The 23,227-nt window shown below is 43.3% G+C and overlaps 1 protein-coding gene across 1 annotated transcript in view; it reads right to left on the bottom strand.

Annotated features, from left to right (window-relative positions):
- LOC137422950 (uncharacterized) overlaps positions 1-23,227 on the bottom strand; it is a 295,425-nt gene that overhangs the window by 11,773 nt on the left and 260,425 nt on the right. The window contains exons 53-65 of the mRNA XM_068109635.2: positions 23,062-23,115; positions 22,811-22,864; positions 22,037-22,090; positions 21,804-21,911; positions 19,524-19,577; positions 19,129-19,182; positions 16,460-16,567; positions 15,369-15,422; positions 14,976-15,011; positions 14,772-14,825; positions 14,350-14,611; positions 11,462-11,574; positions 2,403-2,471 (exon numbers count right to left, since the gene is read on the bottom strand). Coding sequence (XP_067965736.2) covers positions 2,403-2,471; positions 11,462-11,574; positions 14,350-14,611; positions 14,772-14,825; positions 14,976-15,011; positions 15,369-15,422; positions 16,460-16,567; positions 19,129-19,182; positions 19,524-19,577; positions 21,804-21,911; positions 22,037-22,090; positions 22,811-22,864; positions 23,062-23,115 — 1,074 coding nt within the window. The remainder of the gene's footprint in view (positions 1-2,402; positions 2,472-11,461; positions 11,575-14,349; positions 14,612-14,771; positions 14,826-14,975; positions 15,012-15,368; positions 15,423-16,459; positions 16,568-19,128; positions 19,183-19,523; positions 19,578-21,803; positions 21,912-22,036; positions 22,091-22,810; positions 22,865-23,061; positions 23,116-23,227) is intronic.

The raw sequence follows: 23,227 nt of genomic DNA, 5'->3' as shown, positions 1-23,227 counted from the left end.
GAGGTCTGAATTAACATACAACTGCATCACCATCTTGTTCTTCACAAACCAGTCGAGATACAAAGTGGAGATTTGACTGCTAAACGAAAGGTTTTTGAATGCGCCAAAAAGGTGATTTGTGTTCTGCAGAGTTCAAGTATATATTTCAATTGAAATAAAATAAGCATTTTAAAGGTTATAGACAAAACGTTTTCGGAAGTTTACTGCCATTGATGCGGCCTCTTATACACCACCTTATTTAACAAATTGCATTCCCTTTTTGTGTACCTTTTTGTGTCCCTTTTGATGTCTTTAAAACCAGTAAGTTTCCCGTTTGGAATGATTTTCAATTTTATTTGAGTGCCAGACAGGGTAAAAAAAAATCAACTCGCTCTTCGCTGCGCATGTGCGATCGGGACAAATTCAGAGCCAAAACTGCTAAACGACAGATTCGTGTTTCAATTCATGTTCGATTCGTGTTCACATTACAACATTCGATTGAAATGAAGTTGTTCCTTGATCATAAACTGACGTCTGCAGGTAGGCATTTCTCTGCCATGAGTTGGCTTTATGAGGAGTCTGAACCATGAGTTGAAGCATCTCCTCGTGATACCTTTTCCTTGCATTGCTTCCGCAACAATCATTTTGGTTGTGTGTATATAATACCTCTCCAGACTTCACCATTCTTTACCAATATGCTTTTTTTTCTTCTTTTTTTTGTATACTGAATCGAGGCTCGTGAAAGAGCTAACATTTATTTCACAAACAAATCAACCAGACAAACAAAATATACAAAAGAGGGACCGGAAGACAAGATGGGGAGAGAAGGGGAAGCACACAACCACAACATTTGAGAGCAGGGAGAAGTGTGGGAGGGAGAGGGCTTGGGGGCAGGAGGCGTGGGAATGGGGGGGGGGGGGGGGGGAGAGAGGTATAAAATACAAGGGGACCGAATTTAGCGGTGGTAGAATAGATCAAGGTTTTGGATGGGGGAGGATAAGAGATGGTGGTGAACAGCTGTTTTAAAGACCTGGAGGGTGGAGTGGGATTGAAGAGAGTGAGGGAGTTTGTTCCAGAGGCGGGAGAAAAGAGGAATGAAGGCGTGAAGGTGAGCAGAAAGTCTTGATTTTGGCAGTTTAACCATAAGAGGGTTGCAGGCAGATCTTGTGCGACCTGTAGGAATATTTGGGGGACAGAGCCCAGAGAGAGCTGGGGGGGGCAAGGCCAGAGAGGAGTCGGTAGAAGATGGAAAGACCACCAACCTGCCTGCGGTGAGTGAGTGAAAGGCCCTTGGAGTTAGCTTCATCGCGGGAGATTCCAATGATTCTGAACGCTTTGGTTTCAACAGCGTGAAGACGAGCTAGGTGTGAGGCAGGAGCACCAGCCCAGAGGGGAGAGCAGTATTCCATAGAGCTGCGGATGAAAGCCTTGTATGTGGTGAGGAGCTCAGGTGTGCCAAGGAAGGACTTCGCACGACGGAGGATGCCCAGTCGGCGACTGGCTTTGGAGGCCAGATTTGAAATGTGGTTTTCCCAGGAAAGATCATGACAAATAGTGAGACCCAAAAGCTTGAGTGACAGAACTTCTTGGAGAGGATTATTCAGAAAGTGGATGGGAGGGTTTTCCAGCCGGTCTTTTCGGAGAAACATCGTAAGAGTGTGAGATTTATCAGGATTGAAAGACATGTTCCACTTGTTTGACCAGTTTGTGATTTTGTCCAGGTCTGCAGAGAGTGAGGAGGCTGCAGACTGCCGATCTGAGGGATGAGGAATGGAGCGACAGAGAGTAGAGTCATCAGCAAAGAGATAGAGAGGATTTTCCACTAAGAGCAACCCGTTCCTGTTAACGTCCATAATCCTGGACATTTAAATCATCACCAAATGAATCCTGGACCTAATTGCTTGACTCATGAGTGAGGGATCCAAAGTCGTTGGATGCCCGGTAATTCTGACGCTGATGTACGATACTCTGTTACAGAGCATTGGTGCTGTCAAAGCAGTTTTTTTGGCAAGGGTTACACGAGGTGGTTTGCCATTGCCTTCCCATCAGTAGCTTGGGCAGGAATTTTGAATTTATTAAAGGTGCCGGTGATAGCTCACCTACTCTTCACAAAGGGCATTGTGGGATCTTTAACGTCTAAGAATTATTCACAGTTAAACCAAGATCTCATTTAGAAAGTTTTGTGTTTTGAAGGTATGAGATTTTAAAGATTTAATAATAATAATAATAATAATAATAATGATAATAATGATTAATAAAATATCAAATGAGATACCAGTGGGAAAAGTTGCTTTTTCTCTCCACTTGTAAAGTGAAAAGCTACCTCGGTGTAAACTACCTTAAAAACAAACAAGCAAAGGTTTGAATTAAAAAATTCAAACAACATTCGTTTGACATGATATTATATCATGAGAGGTACTGACCATGTTTCCAGTTTTGAACTCACTAAACCAGCTTCCTGGTCTCTCTCCACTCCATGCACTCAGCTTGGCCTAGGAAAGGAAGGAGAAAAGCCAAACGGAGGTCAAAGTCTCATGAAAAGCTTTAAAATATCAACAAAGGAATGGGGTATGATGTTGATCAACAAGCATAACTCGAAACATTGACAGATTGATACCAAACCAATTGTTTACATGATTGAATTGAAGAAATCATCTAGAATGTTGAACGTGATTGACGTTAACATGGCGTTTGTTCAAGGAGGAAACACCCCTTGTGGATAAGGTGCCAATTTGATACATATAGCTGCATGAAGAAGTAAAAAAGGGAGGTACAAGGCGCCCCTTGACATGATATTATATCCGACTCAAATATATAAGGCCCCCCTTTACATCCGACCCCCCCTTTATATAAGGGATCGTTTCTCTGTATGCAGCTTTAACATGGGGACTGAAAATACGTTTCTCGGCTTCTACTGGACGAAATCGGCTGCAAATTTCAGAAGTAAATGCTTTGTACATCGAGGTAACATGTTCCAAATTTCAGCAACATCTGTTTCAGCATTCTTGAGTTTTATTTAGAAAACCCTCGAAATCACGTTGGTGTCCGTCCGTCTGTCCGCCAAAAATGTGTTGGCGCTCATATCTCAAGGACTATACATTGAAACTAGCTGAAACTTGGAAAATACATCATACAATAGGTCTAGTTAATGGCTTTCGAAACAAATTCCACCTAAGTGCTATAGTTTTTGCTTTAAAATTATATATATATATATATATATATATATATATGTCTATATATATATATGTCTATATATATATATGTCTATATATATATATGTCTATATATATATATATATATATATATATATATATATATATATATATATATATATATATATATATATATATAATATATATATATATAATATATACATATATATATATATATATATATATATATATATATATATAAATAAATAAACATGTATTAAAAAAAAAAGAGGTATTCTTGGGAAAAATGCCAGAGGCATAGAAAAGGCCCCTTTATGACCTCCGCCTCCAAATGTGGATGGAGGTTATGTTTTCACCCCTGTCTGTCTGTCTGTTTGTCCATTTGTTTGTCCGTTTGTTTGTGAACAAGATATCTCAAAAAAAGTTGTGGACGGATTCGGACAAAATTTGGCAGAAAGGTAGCATATGTGACAAGGACGAAATGATTTGATTTTGGTGTAGATCCGGATTCGGATCCGGCTACTAGAATGTTTTAAGTGATTCTTCACCATTGGGAGATCGGGCCAAAAATGATACATAGCATGATATCTCAAAAAGTTGGAGACAGATTTGGACGAAACTTGGTGGAGAGGTTGTGTGTGCGACAAGGACTAATCGATTCGATTTTGGTGAAGATCTGATTATGGATTCGGATATGAGAATTATTTAATTTTTTTAGTGAGTCTTCACCAAGTCTTCACCATTGAGTGATGGGGCCAAAAATGATACATAGCAGGATATCTCAAAAAGTTGTGGACAGATTTGGACGAAACTTAGTGGACAGGTTGTGTGTGTGCCAAGGAAGAATCGATTCAATTTTGGTGAACATCTGGATCCGGATCCAACTAGTAGAATTTTTAAAATGATTTTTCACCATTGGGAGATAGGGCCAAAAATTATACATAGCAGGACATCTCAAAAATTTGTGGATGGATGATTTTGATTAAATGTGATTCTGTATTGTGATTTTCTGGTCTACTCTGGGATACAAAACGTAAACTGTTCACCTGGCGGAGGTATGCTCTCTACTGAGTGCCGTTCTAGTTATCATCAGTATTCATCATGTACATATCACGTTTGTCCAAAATGTCTGCAATGTCAACACTAGCAAGTTTATGTAATGGGCAATTATGGTTCAAAAGGGACTGGTTAAATAGGTTGCACTGCACATGTATACAATTCTTTCATCTAATCCAATTGTTGCTTATAGTGTGTTGCCTGGTGTCAGCTTAGCGGTTAGGGTGCTGGCTTGGGATCCTCGGATCCTGGGTTCTGAATCCCGGTCTATGAGCTGAATGAACACCATGGGGGTTGACTCAGCCTGTCATCCTTCTGAGGTCGGCAAATTGAGTACCAATTCACTGGTAGTTCCCTGTGTGTCGCAAGAGGCGACTAACAGGGTTGGCGTCAGGAAGGGCATCCGGCCATAAAACATTGCTTCAAAAAGGGGACCGCGGTGTCTGAAAAAGGCCAACCCCTGCTCTGCGGGGAAAAATGGCCTCTAAAAGTGGTTCCAATGTGTACACACATTGCGATTGTCCCAAAGAATACATCACACCCAACATGTCTGCAATTGGTTGGTACATAATACATACAAACTTTATTAATTTTTTTTAACAAATTAGATTTTACACACATGCATATTATCTCAAGTGTTTTCTTTTTCAAGGTACACAGAAAACTTTATGTACTGATGGGTTTTAACCTATATATGTATGTAGGGTGCCCCTTTATATGAATATGTCTGGAGCATTCCTTGGTTCCTCCTAAGAACACAAGGGTAGTGCAGCATGCACACGAGATATTTTTTTGAATGTCCCTTATTTTCTATTGTTTGGCATTTTCTCCAAGCTATGGAATGTCCCTTCTTTTCTATAGTTTGCCACATGGCGCATACCATATATAAAGGGGCCTTTTCTATGCACCTGGCATTTTCCCCAAGAATATATATATATATATGTATGCATGTATTTATTTATATTTTATTTTATAGCAAAAAATCTGGCACTTTGGTGGAATTTGTTTTGAAAGCCATTAATTTGATGTATTGGCCGATGTATATTCCAAGTTTCCGCTGGTTTCAATGTATAGCCTTTCAGATATGAGTGCCAACACATTTTGGGCAGACAGACTGATGGACGGACGGACTGACAGACAGACACCAAGGTGAATTTGAGGGTTTTCTAAATAAAACTCAAGAATGCTGAAATGGATGTTGCTGAAATTTGGAACATATTACCTGGATATACAAAGCATTTACTTCTGAAATTGCAGCCGATTTCGTCCAGTAGAAGCAGAGAAACTAATTTTCAGGCCCCATGTTAAAGTTGCATACAGAGAAACGAACACTTATAAAAAGGGAAGGACTTCGAGAAGTATTACTGTAGTGAAAATGTATCAAAGTTGAACCCAGGTGTGATGCTCACTTAAACCGCTGAGAGGCGTCTATAAGACCTTGGACGTCCACGACTCTGGGCCACTCCTGCGACATTATACTATGACATGTAGACTTGGATGGTACGTACCCGCTCATATTCTGGGCTTGCTTGCATTGACTAATATTATCGATCCTTCCTATATGATGCCAAGATCCTGATATATATTGCATGATTGTATTTTACAGGATGATGCCAGATATCTGATTGTTATAAAACCTACCTATGGGACAAAGTTGTGGACTTGATTGATTTTCACAACACTTAATAACAATCAGTCTCGCCGTCCACTCGAGGACAAGAGGCGAACATGGCGGGACACAGGATGATCCAGGTACCGATATTCGGCGCCGACCCACAAGCAGTGGATTCGGGCTCGGAGCTGACGCATTGGCTCAAGACACTGGATAATCAGTTCAAAGCCCAGGATGCCGTTGTCACTGATGAAACGAAACTGGACGTGCTACAGACTAAAGTACACCATAACGTCTACAGGGGCATCAAACAGTGTACGACGTACAATGCCGCTGTGACAGAGCTAAAACGAATTTACATTAAGAAACGGAGTGTGGTGTATTCCAGGCATCTGCTCACAACGCGGAGTCAACAGCCCACTGAGACGCTTGATCACTTCGCCCAAGAGCTGCGACGTCTACTTGCAGACAGTACTCCCGAGGTACGCACTCATGAGCAAGTCCAAGATGATCTTGTCCGAGATTCTTTTGTCTCTGGGATCAGCTCTTCAACTATTAGACAAAGACTTTTGGAAACAGCGGACTTGACGTTCACGGAAGCTCTACGGCTGGCACACGTATACGCTGAGGCCCGGGAGCAATCTAACGCCTATGACCACATACGTGTCGTTGCGGGGACTTCTCAACACGTGCGACCGGAGAGAGCTACCGCCGAGGATGCGGAAGCGGACTCGACCTCACTAGCGCAACCCCTGGCCTCTCCCGAGGAGGACCCGGATTCTGGCTTGGCGGCAGCCGCGGCGGCTAGACCAAAGCCTGTACGAAACGCGACATGTTACTTCTGCGGAAATCGACAACATCCCAGGTCTGTGTGTCCGGCTCGGGAAGCGATATGCCATTTGTGTTCGACAAAAGGACATTTTGCAAAAGTTTGCCGAAAGGCTGCGCGGGGCACACGAACTCGCGCGACCTTGAATGGGCTTATCGCCGAGCCAACGGGCCGAGCACGGAGCGGGGCGCCTCACCTGGCTTTGATGAGCGGCGCTCCTCCTCGTGGGCCCCTGGCTGCACGCTCAACCTTGGTGAGATATATCGGGCCGCCAAAACAAGTGGCGCTAACACGACCGAATGCGGAGCGACCGTCCTTGGCTGGTATTCGAACGTCTCATGATGGCTTTGAGACTCATCGCGCGACTCTAGCGCCATCCGAAGGCTGCTCGTATGAACTACAAGCTCTTGCTTCGGCACGTGAAACCTTCTCGCGTGGCTTCGACCCTTCTCGCATGACACGAGCGCCATCCGCTGGCTGCTCGTACGAACTACAAGCTCCTGCTTTGGCACGGCAAACTACGCGCTTGGCACGAGCGCCCTCCGGAGGTGGCTCGAACGGCCGGAAAACTGTAGCCGGCGTTGGATCTACACGCAAGGCGCGATCATCTCGCTCGGATGGCTCAATACCTGCCGGTCCACCCGGCCTTGCTGAGGCCATTATTTCACTTATGATCGAAGGCATTTTTGCGCGGGCTTTAATCGATACGGGGTCCACAGATAGTTTTATTGATCATCGACTGGTGCGAAAACATGGATGGCCGGTCCTTGGGACAACACGACGCATCTTTATGGCCTCCCAAGGGCTTAGGCTCAGCACAAAAGGGGAATGTCGATTGAAGCTTGTGATAAAGGGACGCATGTTTCCAGATGTACATCTCATGGTCTTACCTGTTTTATGTGCTGATATTCTGTTAGGACATGATTTTCTTAAGCGACATGGACGTTTGGAAATGGAATTTGGTGGGACTGACACGCTTGCTGTGTGTGCACTCGCAGGAATGGAAATTGAGCCTCTTTCGCTGTTCCCCAACATGACCACGGACTGCACACATGTAGCGGTAAAATCACGGCGCTACTCACGAGCAGACGCGCAATTCATTGCAGAAGAAACGGCCCAGCTCTTAAAGGAAGGTATCATAGAACCTAGCCGGTCGCCGTGGCGGGCCCAGGTCTTAGTGGTGCGAAGTGAAGCGCATCGCAAACGAATGGTAATCGACTATTCACAGACGATTAATCGCTTTACACAGCTGGATGCCTACCCCCTACCGGGGATGGACGCACTGGTTCGACAGGTGGCCCAGTACTCAGTCTATAGCACTCTCGATCTGCGTAGTGCGTATCATCAGATCCCCATCTCCGGGGCCGATCGCATCTCTACCGCTTTTGAATCGGGTCAACGTTTATACCAGTTCACCTGACTACCTTTTGGGGTGACGAACGGGATCGCCTGTTTCCAGAGGGCTATGGACGACCTCATTGCTAAGGAGAACTTGACAGATGTCTTTGTATATCTGGACAATCTTACGGTTTGTGGGCATGACCAGGGGCATCATGATGCTAATCTGAAGCGCTTCCTCGAGGTCGCGCAGAGGTATCGCCTAACCATGAATGAGGCTAAGTGTCGTTACTCCATGCGCACGATAGATCTTCTGGGGTACACCGTGACCCACGGCTCTGTTGCTCCAGATAAGGAGCGTCTGCGACCTTTGCTCGATATGGCCCCGCCCTGCGATCGAGCTTCGCTGAAGCGTGCTCTCGGGCTGTTCGCCCATTATTCTAAGTGGGTGCAAAATTTCTCTGCGAAACTCCGCCCACTTGTGGCCTGCGACGCGTTTCCCCTGAGCCCAGCCGCCTTGGCTGCCTTTAGGGGCCTTAAGTCCGACATCGCTGGCGCCGCTGTGGCGATGATCGACGAGAGCAAATCTTTCGTCTTAGAAAGTGATGCCTCGGATCATGCGATAGCGGCGACTCTCTCCCAGGGGGGGCGCCTTGTGGCTTTCTTTTCGCGGACTCTCACCTCCGCTGAGCGGAGGCATTCGTCTGTCAAAAAGGAAGCGTACACGATCGTCGAGTCGATTCGGCGATGACGTCCATACTTGCTTGGGCGATGCTTCCAAATCATCACGGACCAACAAAGCGTGGCGTTTATGTACGACCCCTTACATGCTCAACGCATTAAGAATGAGAAAATCACTCGCTGGCGTATCGAAGTCGCCGACTTCTGCTACACCATCAAATATCGCCCGGGGGAGGATAACCTGGTCGCCGACGCCTTATCGAGGCCGGCTACGTGTGCGGGTCTCATAACTTTGGAGGGTCTGCACGCTTTGCACGACACTATGTGTCATCCTGGGGTGACGCGTTTCGCTCATTTTGTGCGTCGTGGTAATCTGCCGTACTCGGTTGAGGACATCCGCTGGCTCTGCCGTGACTGCGCTGTATGTGCGGAACTCAAACCGCGTTTTTACAACCCTCCCATGGGGACGCTGGTCAGGGCTACTAGACCGTGGGAGAGATTGGCGATGGATTTCAAAGGACGATTTCAAAGGACGGATTTCAAAGGTGTCGAGTAACTCTCGTTATCTGCTCACTATCGTTGATGAGTACTCGCGATTCCCTTTCGCTTACACGTGCGCAGATATGACGGCTGCCACAGTCATACGGTGCCTGCAGAATTTGTTTTCTATGTTTGGGTATCCGGCCTACGTGCATACAGATCGGGGTGCGGTGTTCCTGTCCCAGGAAGTGAGGTGCTTCCTGCTCCAAAATAATGTCGCTTCGAGTTACACCACTCCGTACAGACCACAGGTGAATGGGCAGGTCGAACGCTTCAATGGGATCATATGGAGGGCCGTCATGCTAAGCCTCAGGACCCTTGGCCGGGGCCTAGATAAATGGGCTTGGTCGCTACCTGCGGCACTGAACTCGATCAGGGCTCTACTATGTACGGCCACCAACCAGACTCCTCACGAAAGACTGTTCCACCACCCTAGAAGCTCGGGTAGCATCCGATCTTTACCCAGTTGGCTCGCTGAGCCGGGGCCGGCCTATCTCAAACGTGCGGTTCGCACGAGCAAGTACGATCCCTTAGTGGATAAGGTGCAGGTACTCCAGGCTAATCCCGAGCATGCTCGTGTGATGACGGCAGATGGACATGAGTCCACTGTCTCCGTACGCCATCTCGCCCCTTGTGGGGTCATCGACCCTTATAGGGATATCGACGAACCGATCTACGAGTCTATGGACTCTCCCGAAGCTCCCCCTATGGAGCATCTGCCGTCCCTCCCTTCGCCAGATACACCCCTGCCAGAAGGCACTGAGGTGCCCCCTCCGACACCTGCCTCCAGCGGCTACTCCGATGTAGGGGACTCCGGGCTTGGGGATGTCGTACCCGGTAGTTTCCGGACCAGTGCTGGCAGGGTAATTCGCCGACCTGACCACTACGGATGGACCGACTGACATGGATTGACATCACCGATCAATTAATGCTGACGCACGCTTGATTCCTGCCGAGCGGCAGTGTAGTTCTAACGGCGGGGAGAATGTAGTGAAAATGTATCAAAGTTGAACCCAGGTGTGATGCTCACTTAAACCGCTGAGAGGCGTCTATAAGACCTCGGACGTCCACGACTCTGGGCCACTCCTGCGACATTATACTATGACATGTAGACTTGGATGGTACGTACCCGCTCATATTCTAGGCTTGCTTGCATTGACTAATATTATCGATCCTTCCTATATGATGCCAAGATCCTGATATATATTGCATGATTGTATTTTACAGGATGATGCCAGAGATCTGATTGTTATTAAACCTACCTATGGGACAAAGTTGTGGACTTGATTGATTTTCACAACAATTACTGTACATAATTTTGTGTGCTCCTTATGTGTCCTTCGAAAGGGTTCCTCCTGTCGATGAATAATAAATGTTACCGTTTGAACCACTACATTGGGTTCCTATTGCCGCTTCTTCTTCTTCATTTCCAGAAAGAGGATTTTAAAACAGGCATCTTTATGATTAAATGGACACAATTTTTTGTTCCCAAGTTGATTGATTATTAGCTTTCCAATTGTCCAATTTATTACTCTATGACAGCAAGCACCCTTTAGAATGAGGCGACACACACACACACACACACACACACACACACACACACACACACACACCTCCTTTTAGTCATCGATGTCCAAAGGAGAAGCTGCCATGAGGATTACCCCACCCAGCCTGATGGGATTTCTGCACTAAATCCTTTTGAAGTTGCTGGTTGGATATTAATCAGTCCTAAATCTCTGTCTGACAGGACCCAGTAGCCTGCTGTGTCCTCACTATAGCTGGCATCATTAGCCAAACCCAGGACAATAATGCAATGAGGTGGTAAAGTAATGCTTCCAGATACTGCTGCAGTGTCATATACACCACCAAACCAAGAGAACATTCAATCACACACACTCAAGGCAACTGCTGTATGTGGCAAAGCTTAAACAACTATAAATTGATCGAGTGATCTGCAAATGAGACAATCGACATGACGTTGGTGAAGGCATGAGGATGGTGGATAGGAAGGGCGTAATTCTTCCACAAATCTTGAATTATGCTGATGAAAGGGGATAGCTGTAGCCTCGGAGGGTTGACTTGTGACACAGCCATGCGGGACGACAGCATTCCCATGTATTACATCAAATATCCTTAGTTACATTTTTCATTTTTCCAGTTAAAAATAAAAAAACCCGTTGTTTAGACGCCACACCATGCCCACTCTCTGGTGCTCAAGTTATGTTCCTGTGTGTATCTATGTTGCCAGCTCACCCCACGTGACCTCTTGTCTGGGTATATGCAGATCTCTCCCCCAGCTGTCTGGTTGCAGAACACCTTGAAAGCATCCCTGTAGCTGCCCTGGTTTGGATCAATATAATATTTACCTGAATGCGGATAGAAGTGGGCAAAAAGGAAGAGTTTAAGAAAATGTGACAATGAAAATGATCTACAAATGCTTTAATGCAAAGATAAAGATAAATATAATAATGCTTTTCCTTTTTCCCCCTTCATATAAGCTGCGAAGATAAAATCATTTTGCTGTCTTGCAGAGTGACTATCAACTTAGAAGCGTATCTACATCTCGTTTGATCACAACCACCTCTTTAACTTCGGATTTAGACAAGATTTCCCAGTGGGGCAAATGTAATCAGGTTAAGTTGAATTCTTGGCTAAACCCCGCTCTAGCAGGGAAAATGGCCTTAAAATGCCTGTTGTTGTGTGTGTTAAGTTTAATTCTTGTAAAACTCAATTTCTTCCCATCTCTCTCTCTCTAAAACTCCTCTCAACTCTCCAATCTCATTTGAAAGCTCCACAATTACACCACGTGATACAATAAACCTACTAGGTATTACCAGAACATCAAATTTATCCGGGAATCCACACATTACACAAATACCTATGTCTGCCTCGAAGAAACTAGGAGTCCTGTTCAGATGTTGAAGATTCTCTCTCCTCTTAACAGTTGCTTCAACTAAATAAAGGATTGATTCGTCCTTGTGTAGAGAACTGCTCTCACATGTGGGGCAGTTCCATCTCCACATACTTACTGGACAGAATTTAATCCAAAATCATCCGACTTCTCAACTCTCCCAATCTGACCTCAACACTCGACCCGCTCGAATTATACCACAAAGTTGGCTCTTTCTCTTTTCTACAGATATTACTTCGGTTTCTGCTCCCGAGAATTTGCTGCTGGTGTACCTCCGCCATTATCGAGACCACGGAATACTCGACAAGCCACGACATCACATGATTATTGTGTGGCCATTGACAACTCAAGAGTGGGCCATTATGATGTTTGTTTCTTCCCCTCCACTGCCAAACTCAGGAACTCTTTACCTTCTCATGGTCTTTCCAAACACTTACGACCTTCCCCTTTTCAAAAAGCAGATTTTTTACTTCCTCAAAAACTCTTAGACTATGCTCTCTTTCTTCGCTTTTCTATCAATGCAGCTCTTTTATTTAAGGCCTGGCCTCGATGAGGACTATATAGTCCATGACTAGAGTCTTCAACATTAAAAAAACTAGAATCTGACAAAAAGGAAGTGGGAGAACACAAAGAGGTAACAAGGGGTTGACGAACAGGAGGAGGAGACAAAGGATCAGGGAAGAAATGCCATCCTTGTTCGTATGCAGAATATGGCTATAGGTTAGCATCGGTTCTTGCATGGACGTGGCACTGCAGTGCCCCCTGTAGATGAGATCAGGAATGGTGCCGGAAATGGCTCACCTGCACTTCGCGAAGGACAAAGCAGGACCTTTTAACGTTCACCAACTAATGCTGGCAGATGGGATGCCGAGTTTAACGTCCATCCGAGGGACGGCACACATTGATGAATTGCACACTTTATGGTTGCGTTGAAATTCGAACCCAGGCTAGATGGATAAAGTGGAAAATGCCACTCATTATTTCACATAATGTATTCAAACATAAATTCTACAAATGCTTTAAAGCAACAAACTCCTCCACCTCCTACCACCAAAACTCCTCACTCCCTCCTCCACCCCACAAAGCCTCAACCTCCCCTCCCCTACCAACTCTGTTCCATCATTGCTTTCCCCATCCCCAAACCCCAACGTCCTTACCCTCCTCCTCCCAATCTTAAGGTGACAATCCCCTCCCCACTCCAAGCCTTTAATCCCCACCCACACCCCAACAGAATTCCTCACCCCAATATCCTGAAAGCCTCAACCTCCCCATCCCAAATCTGGCTCATCTTTGCTCCCACCCCAAACCTCAACTCCTAAGGTTCCACCACCAAACCCCAAGTACTCACCCTCCCTCTCCCCATTTCAAGCTTCAAACATCCTCCCACCACAATTACATAACCTCCCCTCTCCGACCAAAAGTCCTCAATCCGGCTCTCCCCTTCCCCTCCCAACTCTGTCCCATCTCTCAGTCCTCGGAACCTCCTTATATACTCCAGGATTGCATGTGTTCTTCCAGTAACTCCTTCCTTGTTAAACTCCCAAAATCCAGCTGACTGCACACATTAACTCTGTTATTCCTCGCTTCTCCCGTCTATGGAACCATCTTATGGAGACTGTTGTGTCTCATCCTTCCCTGCAGGATTTAAAGGAAGCAGTGCATATATCTGTCCCATTTCTTGTTATCTCCAATTCTGTCACATGATCTTCATTAACCACACCACCATCTCTTGTTATCCCCATTTCTGTCCAATTATCTATCTTTATTAACCACACCAATCCTTTCCTAACCCAACCATATTACTTGCTAGTTTCAACATTTTTTTCCTGTTCGTTCATTCCCCTGATGTTTGTCCCATTGTCAGTTCTAGCTTGCTCTTCCATGAGCCTCGCTCCTGCAAGGAAATTTTTTTGCATTGATAGAACAGAATGGATCGTGTTGATGGAGGCCTTCATCCTGTAGTGGACTAAGTAGGCCTGTCAAGCCAAGTCAAATCTCCTTCACCTTACATTGATGGCGTCCTTAGACAACCTTGCTGTACATGTGTTTTAACACTTTGTTTGGTACAACATAATGCAAGGGTTATTCAGGAAGGAAGGGATGCTTGCAGGTGAGTCATGACAAAGATGATGAGTTGCATGTGCTTGAGAGACTAATTCTGCTCTTCCTTACAGTCCAATAATCAACTTCTCTAATACTAATACAACGCTTTATCAGAATGTTACAGTACCATCAGGGAAAGTTGGACGACTAAGAAGAAGGTCCGCGCATGTGCGGGCTGGGTTGTTTTGCGTGCCCAATGGGAAGCGGATCCGCTCCACCTCGATCTTAAGAGAATTCAAAGAGCCCAAAACTTCATCCATGTCATCGAGAGTGTTTGATGGCTCCAAAGAAGCATCAAGGTCCATGAATGGCAAGTCATCTGGGATGGAACGCTTGTTTTTTTGTGGTGGATCAATTGGCAGCGGAAGAAGAATTTCTCCTGAAAGACCCTGGGAGTTAGAGGAGACAATAATGAATAATGTTATGTGCAAATGCAATGCATATCCCAGCAGTTAAACCACTACAGATGGACACTAAATCAAACTAGAAAACATTACACTGCACACCAAAAGTAGGAAGTTGCAGAAGGTGAGGGTCTGCGCCACTTACCGGGTGTCCTGGTGGTCCCGGAGGCCCACGCTGGCCTTTGGGGCCTGTTGATCCCTGTAGATTGACAACCCCGCCAAAAATTAAACAACATTCACGTAATCTTTCAACTTCTCGACGAGTCTTTTGCTGCTCTTTGCTGCTCATACTTCAATCTGATATTCTACAAACCTTCAGCAATCACTTACAAGACGAACAAGTACTCACCGTAGCCCCCTTTGCTCCCTTGGGACCTGAAGTTCCCTATAGGGACAGGCATATATGGAAAAGAAAGAATAAATCAAATGCATTTTCTGAGTGCTAAAGCCTGAAATGCAATGTAGTTATATCTCAACTGCTGCTTCTTCTCATTGTGAAATTAATCTGAAAATCGACAATTTCCAAACCAAACAGGTTGTGAATTTTGTTATTATAGAAAAAAACAACAACAATAATTTCGACAAACTACTCCAATAGTAATGAGTTATTCTAATCATAATGTAATTCGGCCTAACAGCCGACTTAAGAATAAGAATTAAAAATGTGGGTTTTCATTCCAGGATCACGAGTCTGGAGGTCACAAGGTTGATATTTTAGGACTTTGAAGGTGCAGGAACTTACAGGAAAGCCGGCGGGACCTGCAGGTCCAGAAAGTCCTGGAACACCGTAAATGCCCTAGGGATGGTGGTCGAGAGGTTAGTTTGGTGGAGAGATGGGTGAGAAAGAGACTACAAATATCAACGCGGAAAATATGAACAATAGTAACAAGAGCGAAGACAATGGCAAACCATCGCAAATCCCCACACTTTCCAACTAAAGCAAAGTTGAAAGATGGCAAAAAGATCCACCAGGATTGACCCAATATCAAAAAAATAATCTACTATATAAGAGAGATGTCTGTCTGTATGTCTGTGTATCGCCATTTTTCTCACAGATGGCTGAACGGATCTTTGTCAAACTTTCAGAGGTGCTTGGGAGTGTTTTAGGCAAAAATAAATTAAAGAATTATGCCAAAAAAAAAAGATCGTTTTTTTGGAGTTTAAAAAAAAATCGCTCCATAGTGCCGAAGCATTTTAAAATTAATGACAGTTATATACAAGTCCCCAATTCGCATAAATAAATACAAAACAATCACCAGACATTTGAATACAAATAAATCAAACAATTCCGGAAGTGTACAAAGTTGGTAGTATGGCTTCTTCTTCTTCCTGATCGGCATCACAGTTAACTCAGAAACATGATGAACGCTACATTCACCCACCAGCATATATATATGTATGAACCCCCTTCCTCTCCTGCCTCCCCCCTCCCCTCCCCTTCCCACAATCCCCCCCCCCACCCTGCCTCCCGGCAACGCCGGGTACTTCTGCTAGTTATATATATATATATAATTATATATATATATATATATATATATATATATATATATATATATATATATATATATATATATATATATATATATATACAGTATATATATATATATATATATATATATATATATACTGTATATATATACACACACACACATATATATATATATATATATATATTTATATATATGTATGTTTATCAATGTATATATATCTATATATGTGCATGAAAAAAAAAAATATATATATATATATATATATGTATACAGGTAGATATATAGAAAACGGAGAGTTCACTGGTTGCATTAAAAAAATTATCTCCCATAGCTGCTGTCTCACCTGTTCACCTTTGAACCCCCTTGGACCTGGGGGTCCCGATCTACCTCGGTCACCCTTCTCTCCCTGCTCTCCAGCTGGGCCTATTAAACCAATGAGCCCAGGATGACCCTGGCAAAGCAGGCAGAAAGTAATGAGATGTAAGCAGACAGAGATGAATGAATATGGATGCGTGATACTTCAATTGTCATGCCGACAATAAAATTTTAAAAATATTTATACATGCATAGATATAAAGAAAAGGAAACAGACACAGGAAGAGGTCATTTGGCCTGGCATCCCTGAAACTGAATAGAAAAATAAATTCATGTTTCCCTCACACCCAACAAAACAATGCAAACATTTCCATGCATTAATGTCACAGAGATGCAACCTCTGATTGAAGGCTAAAAAGTACTACGGACATGATGAAAAGGTTGTCGATATTTACGCTCGTAGCCACTCAGGACAGGCACATTAAAAGTTGTTGATCTCCAACATAGTCAAATTGAAAATTTGGTCAAACACCTACATTAAAAGAAATAATGATCAATAATTTGTTTTGAGTCGACACATTTAAAGAAAAGGTTCAGGATGCAGTTCACATTGGCTTAATATACTTTTACCAACTTCGATTACAACGTGTCCATTAAGCAAATGAACATAGAGTATTCTGAGCAGATATTTTTTCTCCAACAGCCTAATCTCAGATCATCAATTCAGATTCAGACCTGGTCACTCTACCTTAAGACATGCTGCTTCTAATCTCCCAACAATAGATGGAGGCCCTCAATGTCAGATATGAGATCAGGGCCATCTCTCTGGACATAACTCAAGTTTTTGATCCAGTCTGGCACCCTGCCTTGCTCTCCAAAGTGTCGGCCTTATGGAATCCAAAGCCACCAACACTCTTGGATTACTGACTTCCTCTACTCTGGTAGCTAACATGTTTCTCTCAACAGAACCCTTTCTTATCCTATCTCTGTCAAGGCTGAAGTGCCCTAAGGCAGTGTTTTTGGCCCCATCCTATTCCTAATCTTAATCAATAATCATTCTTTCATTGATCTTTACTCCCGCCTCTAGAACAAACTCCCTCACTCTCACAATCCCACTCCTCCCTCCAGGTCTTTAAAACAGCTGTTCACCACCATCTCTTATCTTCCCCCATCCAAAACCTTGATCTTTTCTACCCCCGCTAATTCACCCCAGATCCACTTTTTTGAAATTCCGACTTCTTTCCTGGAAGTCCTGGCAGTGTCCATGTGTTTTATACCTCTCCCATCCCCCACCCTCCTTCCCGTGCCTCTTCCCCACAAGCCCTCTCCCTCCCACAGATCTCCCGATGTCCCTGTTCTCTACTGCTGTACTTGTGTGCTTCCCTCTCTCTCCCCATCTTCTCTCCCGCTCCCTTTATTATATGTTTTATGTGTCAGTTTGTCTTTTTGCGATTGATGTTAGCTCTTACACGAGCCTCGATCTTGTATACAAAAAAAAAAAAAAAATCTCACTGACTCTCTAGAAAATCTTTATCGATTTGCTAATGACTCCATTATCTGCCCTGACATCCCCCATCCTTCCGAGAGGCAGACCGCAGCCTCTTCCCTCTCTTCAGACCTTGGAGAAAAAACACAAGCTGCTCAAACACTTGGAATATGTCTTTCAATCTTGACAAATCTCACAATCTCACTATCTCTCTGCAAAAGGACCGTCTGGCAAACCCTCCTATCTACTTTCTTAACAATCTTCTTTCGGAAGTTCAGTCATTTAAACTACTGGGTCTCGCTATCAACCATGATCTATCTTGGGCAAACCACATTTCAAAGCTGGCCTCCAAAGCCAGCTGCTGACTGGGTATCATCCGTCGTACAAAGCCATTCCTTGGCACACCTGAACTCCTATCCACCTACAAGGCCTTCATCTTCAGCTTGATGGAGTACAGTATTGCCCTTCCCTCTGGGCTGACTCTCCTACCTCACATCTTGCTCAGCTTAACACCGTAGAAACTAAGGCCTTCAAGATTACTGGAATATCCTGTGATGAAGCTGGGTCTATGGGCTTATCACCTCGCCTTCGCAGCCAGGTCGGTGGTCTCTTTTTCTGTGCACTGTCCTCCCCCCCCACCCCCCCCCCCAAGTTTCTGCAGGGCACACATGGTCCACCATCAACCCCCTTCTGGTGAAACTACCCAGTTATAGGATCATGGCTCACCTCCATGCATTTGTTCCTCTTTTTTCCCAAATGTGGAACCAACTTCCACATTCTCGTGTCCAATACAGCTGTCCTCCACCATCTCAGATCATTCCCAATTCAAGACCATGATCTTGTCTACCCTCGATAACTCCCCCACCCCTCACCCCACTCCAATCCCTCCTCCTTCCAAATTTCCAGTTTTCCTTCCTGAGAGTTTCCTTCTGGATCTATCTTGTCCACCCAATGATAGATACAGAAGGACCACAAGAGCCTTTCCTGCCTCCCATTCCTCCCCACACCCATTGGTTGCCCTTAAGTCTCCGTCTATCTTGTCCATCAACTCCACTGTTGGTGTCTTCGTCCCTCCTCTCTGTATTGTCACGTTTGTCCTGGTATGTCCTGATCCGTTCAGTGTGCTCGCTTTTCCATGAGCCTTGGCTCTACATACAAAAAATAAATAACGAATTAGTCATTAAATTGTTGTGCAATGTCTTGCATTATACCTTCTGTCCCTTTTCACCATAATCACCCTTCAGACCAGGAAGTCCCGGTGGTCCCTGTGGAAACAGCAATTAGACGTTGAGAAAAGATCTCCACGAAGAATAAAGAAAAACTGGATGAGGAGGCACACATAGTTGCAGAAGACATTGCGGTGATTATTGTTGAAGATTTGTTATTGGATGCACAAATCAGTCTTTTGTTTTCAAAGCTGATCTTGACTATTCGCAGGGAAGTATAAATTGATGATTCAAACACAAAAACCTGGATGCTTCCCGGGTTGTCAAATGCAAGTGCTGAGCTATGAAAGATAATCACAATAGTACAGCCATAGTATTTGGTATAAAAAAGGGGAATTTTGATTTTTTGTGAGATCTCACAATATTCCTGTTGAATTCACCTGTGGTCCAGGAGGTCCCTCTGCCCCAGGAATCCCTCTCTTCCCTGATATTCCCTGCAATAACAACAAAAGCTGCAGTCTGCAAATGTCCTTTGCGAGCACATCAAGGGGCTTTAACCAAGACTGTGCAACATTTGCACCCATGTTTGATATCACATGCTATGCGTGGCATTGAAACATTTATACGAAGAGACTCACAAGAGACCAATACACATAAAAAACTATAACAAGGGATACATATCTAATATATATATATATTATATATATATATATATATATATATATATGTATATATATATATATATATATATATATACATATATATATATATATATATATATATATATATGTATAGGGAGTTAACAAGGAGAGATGCAGAAAATAGGGCAAAATGGAGAAGATTGTCATGGGGACCGCAAGGCTAACCCCCGCTCTCGCAGGGAAAATGGCCTTAAAATGCATGTTGTTGCTGTGTGTGTTGAATATATATATACATACATACATATATATATATATATATATATATATATATATATATATATATATATACATATATATATATATATATATATATATATATATATATATATATATATATATATATATATATATATATATATATATATAGCCGTGGCCAAAAATATTGGCACTTTTGTGCTTTTTTCAAATAATGCACCATTTCTTCTAGAAAATTGTTGAAATTAAAAAATATTTTGGTATCCACATATGTATTTCTTTGGTTTGCAGTGGAACAAAACAAAAAAAGGTGAAAAAATTACCAAATCCTAACTTATTCCACGCAGGAATCCTAAAATGGCCCAGACGATATTATTGGTACCTTTTGTGCTTTTTTCAAAGAATGCACCATTTCTTCCAGAAAATTGTTGAAATTAAAAAATATTTTGGTATCCACATATGTATTTCTTTGGTTTGCAGTGGAGCAAAACAAAAAAGGTGAAAAAATTACTAAATCCTAGCTTATTCCATGCAGGAATCCTAAAATGGCCCAGACAATATTATTGGTACCTTTTAGAAGTTGTTAGAAATAATTCGATTTCAAGCAGGTGATTCTCCTTACTTTGGAATTGAACTCACCTGTGGTGAGTTGCAGGTGCCTGCAATATAAAAATCACTCATTCAACCAGTTTGAATGGAGAAAAGGAGTCATTCTGCTGTTTTGTGTCACTGTGTGTACCGCAATGAGCATGGAGAAAAGAAAGAAAACCAGAGAATTGTCTGAGGAGGTCAGACACAAGATTGTAGCCAAGCATGGACAATCTCAAGGCGACAAGTCCATCTCCAGAGATCTTGATGTTCCTGTGTCAACCGTACGCAATGTTATCAGGAAGTTTAAGGCCCATGGCACTGTAGCCAACCTCCCTGGACGTGGCCACAAGTGGACCAAAGTGGGCCAAACTGCTAGTAGTGAGGTGTAGTAGAGAGGTGTAGTGGCCAAAAATATTGGCACCCTTGCACAGTGGTGTATATCATTTAAATCGGAAATCCACCGAAAAGTGAGATTTGATGACAATTTGACGATTTTCAGACATTACTGTGCATGATTAGCTTTGTTGACAGCTTGAGTTGTTGAAAAAGTCCTTTGAATAAGTTGCTCACAATAGTCCAAAACATGAGCTTTCTTTCTCTTGATTTTTTTATTCAGAATATTCGAAACAAGCTAAAACTGCCATTCTGGTGTGCAAACAGGGAGTACTGCATCATGGAGTACGGACACTTTTGGAGAGGTGTACACTCAGCTGTGCTAACCACAATCCTTGATGGAGATGTTGTTCCCGTCTGGCCCACAGTTTATTCATTTGCCCTATTCCTATTCTCATGTAGCCCTTCAACGAGCATCAATTTCTGTATAAATTTAAAATATCTCACACTAAAGTAAATTTTTACCCACTCTACCATGACTACATGTAAACTCTGCCGAAAGATTGCTTAAAAAAAAAAGGTTTTTCATTAGTGGCCTCACTAAAAATGTGAGATGAAGGTGCTCTTCCTTTTCACTTTTCCCACAATTTATTTTGTGGGTTTTTTAAATTATTTTATTAGTTCAATAAACTTTAATTTCCAGTCGACATTTTCTAGATATAGCTATGAATCATCAATATAATAGAGTTACTAGGTTGGCCTAATTTTCATTGTAATTGGAGAAATCACAAGTAACCAAGACATTTTGGTATTGAGAATTAAGAGGCACTTGTGGGAGTTAGAACCTAACAAAAAAAGCACCAACAACTAGCAGTCCCAGGGCACCCAGCTTGACAATACCTGTTTCCCTGGAAGCCCCCGCAGACCCTCCGTGCCAGGTTTTCCTTTTGGGCCCTTGGGCCCAGGGGAGCCAGCCAGCCCAGGAGGGCCCATAGCACCCGGCTCACCCTATGGAAAGGGTGTGCAGGTGAACATAGAATATGGGAATGGATCGCATGACACAAGCTGAATATAAAGAGAACCATAAAAGTGTTGGATTAAAGGTGAGCGGTCCGGTAGGTGGTTGTTTTTACCTTTCTCCCTTTAGTGCCTTCACGTCCTTCAGGTCCTTGATTGCCAAGAGACCCCTGGAAGGACAAACAATCTGTCAATCGCTTGTCTACATGGGTCGACGGAAAGACCATCATACAAAAAAAAACCGTACTGAACAGAGTAAGCTGCTATATGATTATTACCTTCATATTGGGAAGAAGAATTCAACTATTTGTGCATACAAAATAAAGAGATGTCCCTGAATGTAGTAACCTTTATTGAAGCAAACATACTCAAGGCAGAGATCAAATCAAAGGAGTATAAAGTGGGAGGAGGAGAAAAGTGTAAAAAAACAAGGTAAATTAAAGGAGATTCATAGTCCTCGGTTATTTGGAAGTTGTCCTGCAAACTTTTCAGAACTCCAACTCAACAATGAAGAAGCACCAAACTTTCTTTTCATACCATCGAATGAAGTCCATGCCGTGGAGATGAGTTCTGGTTGGATGCTCTTGTGGTATGTAGCTATTCCCCGAAATAAAGTGCACCACTTCTTTACTTAATTATTAAAGTAAGGATCTTCAAGTAAGCTGATATTGCACTCCTCTAAGTCTATTAGGTCCTTGCTAGTTACTTGCTCCCTCAGCAGAACACCAAAGAGTCAATTCTAGAAAATCACAAAGCAGAAATGTTTTTATTCCCACTGAGCTTGGCTTTATCCATTTGTCCTTGAAGTTGTGGTAGATGAAAAAGGTGAGAGATATAGAGACTACGTGGTGGTGATTGCTTTTGGTCTCCGTAGAGACATGTGCACCTACCCTCTTGCCTGGTGGTCCTGGGGGCCCAGCCTCCCCCGTAGGCCCAGGGGAACCCTATAAGGAAAGGACAACAGAAATAGAGAGGATTAAAAAGTGGAATTGGAAATCATATGACATGAAAAGTGTGTTTTGAGTCGTGGTTTGCATCATAGTAAAGCCATAGTGTTGTCAATAAATTCAAATGTGATGGAGTTTGAGGGTTATACAGACAAGTATGCAACTATATTTATCCACAAATGTGTTGATCTCACAATTTGACCAATTTCGCCAGTGTCTCCTTTCTCTCCAGGTTCACCATCTTCACCCTGAGGAAAACAAAAATAATATAACATCACAATAATTGTGCATCATGGTAAGCCCAATGATTTGTAATATGTTCATACATACCACCGTTAGATGAATTTAAAGGTACGTATG

The sequence above is a fragment of the Myxine glutinosa genome, chromosome 3 (genome assembly GCF_964187855.1).
Source record: "Myxine glutinosa chromosome 3, kmMyxGlut1.1, whole genome shotgun sequence".
In the NCBI taxonomy this organism is placed as follows: Eukaryota; Metazoa; Chordata; class Myxini; order Myxiniformes; family Myxinidae; genus Myxine; species Myxine glutinosa.
Note: the sequence above shows the minus strand (reverse complement) of the source record. Positions and strands in the feature narration are given on the sequence as shown.